Genomic DNA, 14,930 nt, shown 5'->3' on the forward strand with positions numbered 1-14,930 from the left:
TCATATTATTTTAACTATAAATAAAGAATAATATTGACACATAGACAATATGATCTCTCAAATATAAATTATTAACGAGAGAGTGTATACTATCTGGAGAATAGAGAAGTTGTAGATAGAGAACTAACTTTCTAGTTCTTCCAAATTCGTAAGTTTTTGTTCTTGTGCTCTCATTTTATTTTGATCTGATTTTTTTCAACTGGGTTTTCTTTTTCCTACTTGGTAATCCTTTTGTTCAATTTTCAGTACAAATAATCGTGTAGAAATAGGGGAGTGAGATTCAAGCAAATTCTACATACAAGGGATCCTTTCTCAAAAAGCTATTTTGTTGATGGAATAAATACTTTTTTTAAGGATTGTTGATGGAATGGTGTAGACCTTAAATTTGGATATGCTACATTTTAATTTATTTTGATTTAAATTATAAGGTAACCTATGCATATTTGACTTTGAAAATCATAAGTTTTTAGAACATTAAATCTTAATTTTTTATTATCATTCTTTATAAAATGGTATCGTAAACTAGATACTCACTTCCATGTTTGTGATCATTGTGTGAAAGTTTTGTACCCATAAAGCATCAATTTATGATTCAACTTGAAATTTCTTCTTCATTTGAATTAAAAATTGTTTGTTGATGGAAACTGTTCAATATTTTTTGTTGATTGTACTTTACTCTTTGACATTTGTATGCATGATTAATTAGGTTTCTGTGTGGGCTAGTGTGTGTTTAATCCCAAACTCATATAAGTAAGAGAACTAGTTGGATTTTGAAGCTCATCACTTGATGGATCTTCCCAGCAATAATAATCAACCAGATGTAGATGAAAAGCAGGCTATGCCAAAAAAGTCAGAAAAACAAGTAGATGATCTCAAGGAAGAGGAAAAATCGAAGAATGAACAAGAGGATATGCAAAATAATGCCTTTTTTCCAGTCCATTCCATAGACAATGGGAATGGAAAAAGGTATGCCATTATGGTTTCTGACTCCAATTTGCTTAGTGAGCATCTCAGTCGAGATATATCAATCCATTGTCTTCTTCGATTGTCAAGATCTGATTATGGTTCAATTGCTGCATTGAACAAGAGCTTTCGATCGCTAATTAGATCCGGGGAACTGTATAAGTTAAGGAGAAAAGCGGGCATAGTAGAACATTGGGTTTACTTCTCTTGTGAAGACCTTCAATGGGAGGCTTTTGATCCAAATCGTAGTCGATGGATACATTTGCCTGAAATGACTTGTGACGAATGCTTTATGTTGTCTGATAAGGAATCGTTGGCTGTTGGTACCGAGCTTCTCGTCTTTGGAAATGAATTAATGGCTCCTATCATTCATAAGTATAGCCTTCTAACAAATATGTGGTCAGTTGGAAAAATGATGAATACTCCAAGATGCTTGTTTGGTTCGGCTAGTCTTGGAGATATTGCAATACTAGCTGGTGGTTGTGATCCATATGGCAACATATTGAGCTCTGCTGAGCTCTATAACACAGACACGGGAAATTGGGAGACCCTTCCAAACATGAATAAAGCAAGAAAAATGTGTTCAAGTGTATTCATGGATGGAAAATTTTATGTCCTTGGTGGGATAGCAGCTGACAAAAAAACACAGCTTACATGTGGCGAGGAGTTTGATATGAAGACAAAAAAATGGCGTGAAATACCCAACATGTTCCCAATACGAACTGGAGTGTTTGAGACACCACCTTCTTTTGGGTCACCTCCTTTGATTGCAGTTGTAAAAAATGTATTGTATGCTGCTGATTATGGACAACAAGAAGTAAAGAAGTATGATATACACAACAACTCTTGGGTCATCATTGGAAGCTTTCCCGAGCAAGCTACCTCAAGGAATGGTTGGGGATTAGCATTTCGAGCATGTGGTGATCAACTGTTATTTCTTGGTGGTCCTATTCTTCATGGTGGAATCACGATGGAAATCAATGCTTGGATCCCAAATGAAGGAGAACCACAATGGAATCGGCTTGCTGGAAAGCAATCGGGGGGATTTTTAAAGAACTGTACTGTGATGGGGTGTTGATGCTAGTACTTTTACTTTTTTTTGATTATTTCATGTTTTTAATTTAGCTCAAAATATTGTAGTATAATGACTTTTGGTTTGTTGTTGTGGGTGTTTTTGTAATATTGGATTTTCCTGTTTTTATTATATATTTGTTGTTGTTTATAATTTTCATTTTCTTATTGGTGTAGTGAGAAAATATATAGCTAGTTGTTATGATGGGTTGTCAAAGGTTTTTATTTGATGGAATGATATATATATATATATATATATATATATATATATATATATATATGGATTTGATTTTTTGAAGACTAAAGCGAAAGTGTCACAAAAAGAAGGGTTAATATTTTAACACTTTTTAATTTATAACCTATACTTCAAAATGCTTATTGAAATTAATAAGGTCAATTTGACACTAATGAAAGTTTCACGTGTTGGAGAGATTAAGTCATAATATAAATCGTATGAAATTTTATAATAGAACATGCAATAATTTTTAGTTCTATATTGACATACATTTTTGTAAGAAATAGGATACATTTTTTTTTAATAAAACTTCATGTTTCACAACAACATGACCTTCTAATTAATAATTGAAGTTTTTCACCATGAACATCACTTGGGTTATGCAACAATTAATTTATGTACAAAACATAAAGAATATAAGATAATATTGCACAATAATTTTATTGAATTTACTTATTTATTTATCTATATTTTTAATAAGTTATGTAGCTTTTTAAAGAGTAATATATGTTAGATTCTTGAATGGAAGAAAATATATGGAAACATAACATCAGTCTAAATGAAACTTTACAAAAAACCATAATATGTTTAATAAATAATGATGTTTATTTAACAACACCATTTAAATTAGAGAAGAAAGTCGAGAATTACACTATGATGATAAGAATTTTATTTCTTGATCAAAATGTTAAAACAAATACATTTTTATGTTAATAACTTTGTCAAACTAGAGATCATGCATATGTTGGAACGAATTCACTAATAAATGAATTTACACCACATCGATCCCAACCCGCCACAATAGAGCCCACGAGCAGGGAAACCTAAAGCACAAACAGACCTGGTATAATTAACACAACACACATACATATACCCACATAATCTCTTTCTATAAACTCATTTGCGGATTTTTACAAATATTAAAAATAATTGGTTTTTTGTCCAAAATAAATTCAATTTTGTAATTAATGTGTATATTTATGTATAATTATAAATAAATTTTAATTTGTGTATAAATATATTAGATATCAATTTTTCATAGTCAAATACAGATTAATTATAAATATATTTGAAAAAATGTATTAAATACGTCTGGAAATTTTAAATAATACTTATATTTGTACAATTTTGTTTCTTAAAAATGTGCCTATATATAAAGATGGAGGAAATTCTTTCAAAAAAATAAAAAAATAAAGATGGAGGAAATATATGCATACAATATTTAATTTTTTTATGAAATTTTGACACATCAACATGATTATGTTGGAAAAATTAGACATAGAATTATTATAAGTAATAAATTATAGGTGCATATTAATGACTTGATTAATATGCAATGGAGTGGTATTTGTCTTGGTGTTTATCTTATGTTTTATTAGTGGTATTCTCGTCAATTATAGATTGAAACGAACTACAAACCGATCTTTGAGAAAAATTGGGTTGAAGGTAAAGATTATGAAACATAAGTTTTGTAAAATGAATTTAGATCTCATTCTCAAACGCTAGCTCAAAAAATAAAATTTTCAAACACATACATCTAATACTAAAAGAAAAACACTCGCCGACATGAAATTCCAATTCCAATACAAGTTTCACCTGTTAGGGGAGATGAATTATACAACTTTATCAATAACAGTATAGGAAAACTATCTTCTATAAAACATAACCTACAGAAGGAATAGAATAAAATAAAGTAAAAAAAGCTTTATTAAACAGATTCTCTGCATTTATTTAAATCCCAACATAACTAATCTCGCAGAGTTGTCTGAAAAGGCAGAGAACTTTCAACTCCATCGGAGTTCTTCTTCGCTACAGCCTTAGACAAACCAAACATCTGAAATTGACAAAAGAAACATTAACACAAAATCAGGAGATGGAAAACAATTAATAAACTATCAATTTAATTAAATTATGCACCAATCTTCAATTTAGTCATTAAATTATATTTATATAACAATAAGTCTCTAAAGTATATAAAATACTTCGTTTTGTCATCTATTATTAAGATATTAAGAGCACAATTGGCATACTATATATTATTAAGATATTAAGAGCACAATTGGCATACTATATGGGAATAGATAACTCAACTGATTTGATCCAGACGATAAAGTGTTGGAGACCCTAGATTCAAACGAGAGGAATAAATAAATATTAATTTAACAACTAACTATTTTTTTTTAAGGACTAACTATTATTATATGTCATTGAAAACATAATATTTGACATATTTTGATATAATTATCTATAGAGAAAGTAATCATACAAAAAACATATACCGTACCTTCTTAATTGTTTTCTGAAAACAGGTTTTGTGTTCATCCATAGAAGCATGAATGAACTCATCAATGTGATCTTTCAAATCTTCAATGAAAGTGGCTTCTTCATTCTTCTTATTTCTACACGAAGTTGGCTTTTGATCAGCTTGGCTTTTCTGTGTATCCATACCTACCTACTGAGAATACTCCAAAACTAAAAATCACTTATAAAAAGAGTTTCAAATAATTTTTTTGATCAGCCTCTGGAAGTAATAAAAGGGGTTGATTGTGTCGAGCGAAAGATAAGAAAGGAAGACATTCGAACGATAAAAATCAATGGATTTAAGTGTCTATCTGGAGGGTTCTAATTGAAAAATGGGCATTGGAGTATTACAAGCCTTCAACACGCGTATTACAATTTATCTATGGAAGGTCGGTTGGTGCTTCTGAAATCTGTCATGTCCTCGATTTTGATCTACTTTCTTTCGTTCTTCAAGGTTCTCTCAGATATCATTTCTATTATTGAATCTTTTATTAATGCTTTTTTTCGGAGGGAAGTGAGGATAATAGGAAAATATCTTGGATTAAATGGGATATTATTTGTTCGAAAAAAGATGAGGACAATTTGGATTAAATGGTATTGGAGGGTGTGACCCTAACCGCGACCTGCCTGTAGAACCAACACTATAAAAGTTCTTGACCCAAGAACAAAGAAAAAATTCTCACAATAGAGAAAACTCAAATATATTAATCTTCAAATTTGTAGCTGATCTATCTTTGTTTGACGCAGGTAACGGATCAGATTCGAGGACGAATCCTTTCGAAGAGGGAGGGAATGATAGAGATGCGACCAACCCATCCGGAGATCCTTTGAATGGAATAGGAGGTCCTATGAATAAGTCCAAGTCAAAGAGGATGAATCAAGCATTACAAGGCTTAATCATAAAGATCAATGAAAAAGAAATTCAACATGCATCAGAGGCTGCACCAAATTGGGTCACTTTCTTACAATTGGATCAAGATGCTTTGAGCCCAACTTGAAGCCCAATTTTCTCCATTTTAATAAGCAATTTTCGTTTTTTTATTTTGGGTGAATTTTTAGATGGTCTTTTGTATTCTCCTAGCCTCTCCAAATGCTTCAAAGTAGTGCTCTAAGTTATTATAATGGCTAGTGGGAATTTTAATCATGTTAGTGGCCATTTTCTAAGTAATAAACATGCACTTATCAATGTATTTGGTAAATGCATGGTAGTGGGAATTTATCTTTAGTATTCCAAGCATAGGCTATAAATAAGAAGCTCATGTAATTCTCAAATCACAAATTTGAAGATTAATATATTTGCGTTTTCTCTATTGTGAGAATTTTTTCTTTGTTCTTGGGTCAAGAACTTTTATAGTGTTGGTTCTACCGGCAGGTCGCGGTTAGGGTCAAGTTCCTTGCCTGTTTCAAGACGGTCTTATCGGTCACGTATCAGTTACTGATACGTGACCGATAGGACCGTCTTGAAAACAGTTAACTTGACCCTAACCGCGACCTGCCGGTAGAACCATAGTTATCAGATAAGGAACTTGACCCTAACCGCGACCCGCCGGTAGAACCAAAGTTATCAAACAAAGCGTGACCCTAACCGCGACCTGCCGGTAGAACCAACACTATAAAAGTTCTTGACACAAGAAAAGGAAAAGCTCTCACAATGGAGAAAACCCTAATATATTAATCTTCCAATTGTGATTTTTGAATTACATGAGCTTCTTATTTATAGCATAGGCTTGGAATACTAAAGATAAATTTCCACTGCCATGCATTTACCAAATACATTGATAAGTGCATGTTTATTACCTAGAAAATGGGCACTAACATGCTTAAAATTCCAACTAGCCATTATAATAACTTAGAGCACTACTTTGAAGCATTTGGAGAGGCTAGGAGAATACAAAAGACCATCTAAAAATTCACCCAAAATAAAAAACGAAAATTACATATTAAAATGATGAAAATTGGACTTTTAATGCTTCTTGTCATGTGAATTTTTTATAGGTTTCCTTCCACATGCTTAGTGAACTCTTAATCTCATCATTCTCCCCCTCTTCAAGAGGATTTGTCCTCAAATCCAAACCAGTATAAAATGGAAGTGAGTTGTGTGGAAATTGTTCTCCTTTTGATTCTTGGACATAAGCATATTTCCAAATCTCATAATTGTTTCCTACACTTTGAGGAAGATCTTCTTCATTCACTTGATTGCCTTCACGACTTAGAGAAGAAAGGTTAGTATATTGAAAAATATACAACATTTTTGGCTTTAGGCAACGAATCTTTAGGCCACGGCTGAAAAACCGTTGGTTAAAGGGGTAATAAGCCACGGATTTCTATACGTTGATAGGTTTCTATACTTTGTTTGTTAACCATCTGAAAACGGTTGCCTATTCTGATATTTCCACGAATCTATAACCGTGGGAAAAGAGTAGCCGTGGCCTATTCCTTTTAGGCAACGGAATATTCATGTTGCTATTCAAACCACGACTTAAAAGTGTGGCTATTCATTTTATGAATAAGCTGCATCTATCAAAGTGCGGCGTAAACTCCTTCTGACCACAGTTTTATTAAATATTATGCTATATGTAATAACTGTTGCATATAACATTTGTAATTTGTGGGCTATAATTATTTCATGGCCTGCAAATCTTCCTTGTAAACATTTTTTAAGCTTAAATATGTCATTGGTCCCTATTTTTTCATCATATTTTGACATTAATCTCTACACTTTGTAAAAAAGTTATAATTGGTCCTTTTATTATGTTCATTTTAAAAAAAAAAAACTAACTATGTGCCACGTGGACCAATTATTACACGCCACGTGGCACACTAAAAGACAAAATTTAAATTAAAATATTCCAATGTTTTTGGTCCCCACACTTTCAACACTTTTTGATATTTATCCTTACACTTTGGTATTGGTCTCTGAACCCTTTTTTTTAAATCTTTCAATGTTATTATTATGGTTTATTATTATTTTATTATTATTCTTATTGAGAATAATTATAAAAAATAAAACTAAAAAAATTAAAAAAGGATTAAGCTTTAGTCGTATCGCTTCGTCTTCTTTCTTTAACTGCGATGTCTCTGTCAACTGAGCTATGTTTATAGGGACAATTGGATAAATTATTAAAATTGATGAAATAAGCAAATTAAAATTAAATTTTATATCCTAAAATCATAAAATTAATAATAAAATATTTAAATTTAATTATAATTGAGGAGTATAATTTTTTCTATACGTTTACTTTTCAAGGGAGGATAGGAGTTTATTTTGTGGTGGCCGGAATTCGAACCTCGGACCTTGCATATATTATGCATTGTCCTTAACAACTAAGCTAAGCTCACGGGGACATGATAGAGTTTATTTTAATTTTTTACATATTTAATCATTACATTTTTTTTCTATTTTCAATGTGACACAATTAAAACTTAATCCTTCATTTTTATTTTATTTGTTTATAATTATTCTCAATGAAAAAATGAACAAAATAATAGCAATTAAACATAATATTATCATTGGAATTTTTTTTTTTTTAAAAAAAAAGGGTTCAAGGACCAATACCAAAATGTAGGACCAATATAAAAAAAACTTTTTTTTTGTCAAGTAGCCTAGTGGGTAGAGCTCACACAGTTTTTTTTTGTCAAGTAGCCTAGTGGCTAGAGCTCACACAATTTAATTGTGGAGAAGTGGGGTGTCTGGGGTTCGAACCCAGCCCCTGCATATAATATAGAATATCCCTACCAACTGATCTAAGCTCACGGGGATATAAAAAAAACTTAAAATACAGTAACTAAAACGTTAAAATATTTTACGTTTTAATTTTTTATCTTTTAGTATGCCACATGGCATGTAATAATTGGTTCACATGACACACTATTAGTTTTGCTTTTTTTTTTTTAGAAATGATCAATTTTAACGTATCCTTGATTATTTTTATAGTGTATAATATTGTTGATATTGTGCTTTTTAAAGATATTTTTTGAAGGAAAATTATGAAGAATATATATTGTTTCTATTATAGTGGAGTAGTTCTATTTTAATGGGATTTATATATATTATAAACATATATTATATTATTATTTACTTTTAATATATTTTCTCTCTCTTTTAAAATTATTTAGTTTATTTAGAAATAATAAAGAAATAAATTATGACATTTTAAGTTGTTCATGTTCTTGTAAAAAAAACAAAAAAAAGTTGTTCATGTTTTTTTTTTGACAAATAAAAAAAAAGTTGTTCATGTTGTAGAAATAATATTGAGCTATGATTTATTTTATTTAGTTTTGTTTTATATCTAATTTGATTTTAAGATGATTCTCTTTGAATTATAATTTTTAGTAGAGTATCTCAACAAGTATTTTGGTTCTAAAACTTTCCTTTTTATTCCTTCAAAGACATTTTATTTAATTTTGTTTATTCAATTGGATCTCAACCATTAGTGTACACTAACATAGTAGAATCAAATTTTTCCCCTTCCATCTTTCTCATTCCACGTGTCCATCTTTTTAATTGTGAGCCACACATTTTTATTTTTCTTTCTCTTAATTTTATTTTGGTCACTTGTAACAACACCTAATCTTAATTTGTCCACCACTTGCCTTCATCTATCTAGAACAACACGTTCTCACTCCCTCACTTACAAGGCTGAAACTTCATTTTCTCCAAACAAAAACCATGACTGCCACCTCCCCTTTCCCACATCTTTTCCGACAGCCACGAGTACCAATCAGAGAGCTAAGACCATTTTTGAACTCCTCGTCACTCAAGCTTCCAATTGAACCAAACAGTTTTGTGAGTTGAGCAAGTTCATCTTTACCCATTTTTCTCTCTAAATCACGTTGCTTTTCAATCAAAACCGCCGTACCGGAAAACACCCATTTTGCAGTTGTGACTCGTCTGTGACCCATTTATCTTAAAGGTGAGTTTTCTTTCTCTGATAATGTCTCAGTTATGCTTGAAAATGAGAAGCCCCAATTTGTATTGAACCCTAATTTTTCCTTCCTCTTTCAAATACAATTTTTTTTATTAAATTGTGTTAATCTTAATCATAAATATTGTTTCAAGAGGTTTCAATTCTCTTTTTTTTTTTGTAAAAGGTTCTTGGCCACATTTTAGAAAGAAAACTCTAAAATATTTCTCCATGTTTAAGTGTGAAAATTTTTAGTGTTGGTAAATGTAAGTTTTGGTAATTAAATTCGAATTTGGGTTAGATACCAAGACCTTAAGTTATTTTGATGAAATTTGAGTAGTCTAAAAATACAAAGGTAATGATATTAATGGTTTAGTACAATATGACTTTAGAGTTTGACGTAAGAGCTTAATTTCTATTTCAAAACATGTTATTCTATAACTTATATTGATAAGAATTTAGTATTTTATATTATCAATGAGTTAATCTTCTTAATACTTTATTACAAACTAAAATAGTTGTTGAATTGATTCTAATTTGAGCGTCTTGTTTCAATGATTTGATTGGGTGATGTCCTTCCCCTTGCTGGCTACGAACTTCATATGCTTTGACAAATTTGTTCTTGCGTTTTGGATCTTGGAGCAGCATGTTCGTGCATTTGAAACGGGACAACTGAGTCGGCGTTCTATAAATGTTGCGCATGTGGATTCAGTAAAGTACTCAGGTGGGGTAAGATATTGTATATTGTGTAGAGTTGACAATGATTGTTTGTTTGTTTGTTAGTTTTCGTGTTTATATGAAAATTGAGTATGAATTATATTGTTTAATATTAATCTATGATGTTTATAAATTGTGACTTTTGTTTGAACTGCTTGTGATGTTTATGAATTGTGACTTTTGTTTGAACTGTTTGGATGTGTTGTTTGAGTACTAGGTCCATTGCGGACCTAGACTATTGCGGTGATGTCTGATCACAAGGACATTATCTTCATGAGCTTTTAACGTCATTTTGCCACACCTATAGTAGGCTCTAAGTATAGCTTGTAAGTCAGTCCGAACTGTCTATGTCATTTAGGACCTTGTTTAATATGTGCATTTGTTTCTGGACGTTGATCCGGAAGGGTTAATCCTTGAAAATATACTAATTGTAAATGTTAATTATTATTAAATATATGATTATTTGTGTGTGTGGCCCTTTCTACTTTTATTGGTACAATATCTTACCTTCATATTTCTCTTCTTTTGTTTTCTTTCATGTTCTTTGTCATAGTTTTTTTTATTTGTTTAATTATTATCTATGTTGCAAAAGCATTGTAATTATTATTCAACGTGTTGGTTATGAACATTGTGGTAGTGTTGTCTTGTAGATTATTTTCATAATGATATTGATGAATGGTTGCAATTGTGGTTGTTTGAAATTTTTATCATAATAGTATGGGTATTGATTGATGAGCTGAGAATGTCAATTGTTGGATAATTTATGGTTTTTTTTGGTAATGGAGAATGTTGTGTGATTGATTACTTTCACTACAACATTTTTGGCATTAGGTGTTTATAACGGGATATAGGATCTAAGTATAGCTTGTAAGTTAGTACGAATTGATTATGTCAGTAGGTGTTTCTTGGTATGTGCTTTGTTTTTGGACTTTGATCCATATAGGTTGGAATGAGAGTTAATGTCGATATCAATTGTAATCCCGTGTTGGATCGAGAAATTGTGAATTTAAGGTTGTTCCTTTACGTATTTGAAATTAATTAGTAATTGGGTGTTAGATAAACGACATAAATAAGTCATTGTAATTGAAACTAAGTTGATAAACTATGTTATTGGATTCCTACTTTAACTTCATTTTAGCTCATCTTTAACGGGATATAGCATCTATGTATAGCTTCTAAGATAGTACAAATTGTTTATGTCATTAGGACCTTTCTTGGTATGTGCTTTGTTTTTGGACTTTGATTCATAGAGGTTGGAATGAGTGTTAATGTCGATATCAATTGTAATCCCGTGTTGGATCGAGAAATTGTGAATTTAAGGTTGTTCCTTTACGTATTTGAAATTAATTAGTAATTGAGTGTTGGATAAGCGACATAAATAAGTCCTTGTAATTGAAACTAAGTTGATAAACTATGTTATTGGATTCCTACTTATTGTAAGGTTCAATTTTTTCAAATAGTCATTGAGTGTCTTAGACATATGTCGCATATCCAAACTCAACTTAAAAATAACAAAATAACTGAAAGAATTAATGTGTTTTTATTGGTTTAATTGTGCATTACAGATGTGGGAAGATTTGACCAATTTTTTCGACGTAAGGCCAACAACTTTGAGACTCTAGCATTTTCATCTTGTGATGCTATTGCACAAGGAGCTAGCTTAAGAGCTTCATTATCTGATGTAGTATAATTTCCACATTCACTAGCACTTTCCACTTTAGAATGAGATTACAAGTTAAGAATGTTGTTCGGAATGTGTTTATATCGTATATTTAACTTCAGAAAGTTGAGCTTTATATACTATTGTTTGTTGTGAAATTATTCTTTGATCTAATAATAAAAATGATTGTTTTCATAAGTATTTATATGTAATTGTTTTAAATAAATTTGATAATTGTCAATTTTAAAAGACTATCATGCGACACAAGAGTGGATGTAGAAGCATAGTATCCTATTGGTTGTGTTTAAATTTCAGGGAATAAAATGCAAAACAAAACTGCGGTATTTTTTTTTATTAAAATGTGTGAGACCACGGTTTTATATATGTGGGTTAAGTAAATAGGCAACGCTTTATACATTTAGTCTAAAGTGTAAAGGAACTGTTAATTCCGTAGCTTAAACATATAGGCAACGGTTAGTTATCATTGTTAATTTGCAAACCGCAGCCTTAAACTTTCATAAAAACCGTGGCATTTAGATGCATTCAGACGACTGTTTTTTCATTCCGTTGCAACAAGTGCAAAAACCGTGCCTTATACTTTAGGCAACGGCCGTATATACCACACCCTTATATCCGTGGCCTAAACGTTTAGAGAACGGTTTATCGACTTCTGTCCACGTTTTTGTGGCGTTGCCTAAAGCCAAAAATGTTGTAGTAATTAGAAGAATTCCAACAATTAACCACACAAAACAATCTAGATGAAGGTACAAGTGTAATAGTAGGCCAAAAAATCTCAACATTTTTCTCTCTCTTTTCATTCACCTTATTCACCTTGTTCTCTTCATTTTCCTTACAATCTTCTTTCACCTCTACTTTTTTCTCCTCATGAATTTCTTTTCTCTTTTTTTTGTCATCGCTCTCTTTTTTCTCGTTCACTCTCTCTTGCTTTCCTCATTGACTAAACTCTCATTGATTTCTTTCTCGGTCTCTCCTTTCATGATTTGATATTGATCCACTTGATCATTTGTCAAAGTGATTTGCCGAGTTTTAATTGAAAATGTGTATGCTTTGGTGTGTTGATCATACTTTGCTCGATGTTTGTGATGCCACGGAAGCCCAAGTAACAAATCCCTCGTTTTGGAAGGCACCACATCACATAGAACCTCATCTTCATATTCTCCAAGTATGAATGACACTCGTACTTGTTTCGTCACGAGAACATTAGTCATATCTTTAAACTCTAGATCCTCGAGACTATAAAGCATGTATGGTTTTGGAGGCTCAAGTATTGGAAGTTCCCAGTTCTCCACCACAGTTGTACTTGCCATATTGATCCAATATTTTCTATCAATATACAAGCCACAAACTTTATCATTCACAAGACATCTTGTAAAGAAAATATTTTTCTTTTGATTGGATTCCATGCATAGCACTAAGAAAATAAAAATTGAAACTTTTGATTTTTTTTTTTTAATAACAAGACACAACAAGAGTTGTATGATAACTTTGGAGAAAGAACAACAAGGAACAATCCTGAATAAAAGGTAATGTAATGAAATATGAATTTCAAGGAAGTGGACTATAGGACCAAGAAATTCAACGAAAAAGGAACAGATGCAAACTACAATAAGGAATTGGAACAATAATATAACAAGAAATTTCAAGAAATTGGAACAGTGAAAGAAGCAAGGATTTCGATGGAAGTGGAACAATGAAAGAAAACAAGAATTTCCAATGAAGGCAGTACCAAAATAAGGGTTATGAATCAACAAATAAAATTAGATCAATATCTTACACCTTTTCCCGATTTTCTTTTTTGGTAATGCTACTTTTTTTTTTTTTTTTTTTTTGGAATAGAAAGATTAAATGATATTGATACTACACAATTCGAAGGAATAAAACAAGAAAAGATGACCCAAAATAAAACAAATAACAACGGTGAAACCCTTTTTTTGTATTTTTCTTTTAAGAATAAAAAAGATAGTCTAAGATAGATAACACCTGATTTCAAGAGCCGAAGCTCTGATACCAACTGATACGTGACCGATAGGACCGTCTTGAAAACAGGTAACTTGACCCTAACCGCGACCTGCCGGTAGAACCATAGTTATCAGATAAGGAACTTGACCCTAACCGCGACCCGCCGGTAGAACCAAAGTTATCAAACAAAGTGTGACCCTAACCGCGACCTGCCAGTAGAACCAACACTATAAAAGTTCTTGACACATGAACAAAGGAAAAGCTCTCACAATGGAGAAAACTCTAATACATTAATCTTCCAATTGTGATTTGTGAATTACATGAGCTTCTTATTTATAGCCTAGGCTTGGAATACTAAAGATAAATTCCCACTACCATGCATTTACCAAATACATTGATAAGTGCATGTTTATTACCTAGAAAATGGGCACTAACATGCTTAAAATTCCCACTAGCCATTATAATAACTTAGAGCACTACTTTGAAGCATTTGGAGAGGCTAGGAGAATACAAAAGACCATCTAAAAATTCACCCAAAATAAAAAACGAAAATTACATATTAAAATGATGAAAATTGGACTTTTAATGCTTCTTGTCATGTGAATTTTTTATAGGTTTCCTTCCACATGCTTAGTGAACTCTTGATCTCATCATTAATCAAGAGTTAAATTGCATGCGCATATGCATGTGTCAATTGCATGCGCATCATCATTATGAAATATGCTTATAATTCACCCTTATATGGAAAGTCTTGACATCTTGTAAAAGCAAGGAAAATCTGAGATGTTATATATACATCTAAGCCAACTTACACCTCTAGTTAAAACATATAGCATGTGCCTCTAGAATGAGCCATACCTTTATAATTATTTTCCATTCAGAAGTTTTCATTTCAAACACAAGTCAAGCCTTCAATGGTACCAATGAATTTGATTTCTTCACCCTCTGGTAAGAGTAGTCAGCTTCATCATGCATTGGATACTTTGCATGTAACTTATCTAATCACTGGACTTAAAAGAAATATTATTTTGTGACTCATCATTCTCAGTTGATTCAATTCCTCTAATACAACATGACCAAACCAGAAGAATTAAAAGAA

General features: G+C 31.4%; 1 protein-coding gene, 1 long non-coding RNA gene and 1 pseudogene across 2 annotated transcripts; 2 read left to right on the forward strand and 1 right to left on the reverse strand.

Moving 5' to 3' along the window:
* Window positions 1–712: 712 nt before the first annotated feature.
* Window positions 713–2,167, forward strand: LOC146926924 (F-box/kelch-repeat protein At1g74510 pseudogene; annotated as a pseudogene).
* Window positions 2,168–3,885: 1,718 nt separating this feature from the next.
* LOC146926925 (uncharacterized) lies at window positions 3,886–4,826 on the reverse strand. The gene is made up of 2 exons (XM_085708114.1): window positions 4,554–4,826; window positions 3,886–4,103 (listed from the first exon to the last, which is right to left on the reverse strand). Exons 1-2 carry the CDS (start codon window positions 4,713–4,715, stop codon window positions 4,017–4,019), a joined length of 249 nt encoding a protein of 82 aa, XP_085564240.1. The 5' UTR covers window positions 4,716–4,826; the 3' UTR covers window positions 3,886–4,016.
* Window positions 4,827–9,127: 4,301 nt separating this feature from the next.
* On the forward strand, window positions 9,128–12,049 carry LOC146926926 (uncharacterized). Its single transcript, XR_015005549.1, has 3 exons — window positions 9,128–9,483; window positions 10,120–10,198; window positions 11,757–12,049. It is a non-coding gene; the product is annotated as an uncharacterized LOC146926926 (long non-coding RNA).
* The last annotated feature ends 2,881 nt before the right edge of the window (window positions 12,050–14,930 follow it).

The sequence above is a fragment of the Medicago sativa genome, chromosome 4 (genome assembly GCF_051527215.1).
Source record: "Medicago sativa cultivar Bolivia chromosome 4, Bolivia_mono, whole genome shotgun sequence".
Classification (NCBI taxonomy): domain Eukaryota; kingdom Viridiplantae; phylum Streptophyta; class Magnoliopsida; order Fabales; family Fabaceae; genus Medicago; species Medicago sativa.

What these genes read in the sequence shown, in the direction of transcription:
- LOC146926925 (XM_085708114.1), bottom strand. Translation starts at nt 4,715, where the DNA reads ATGGATACACAGAAAAGCCAAGCTGATCAAAAGCCAACTTCGTGTAGA. An exon ending in TTCAGAAAACAATTAAGAAG is followed by an intron (nt 4,104 to 4,553) that starts GTACGGTATATG and finishes TGTCAATTTCAG; the next exon opens with ATGTTTGGTTTGTCTAAGGC.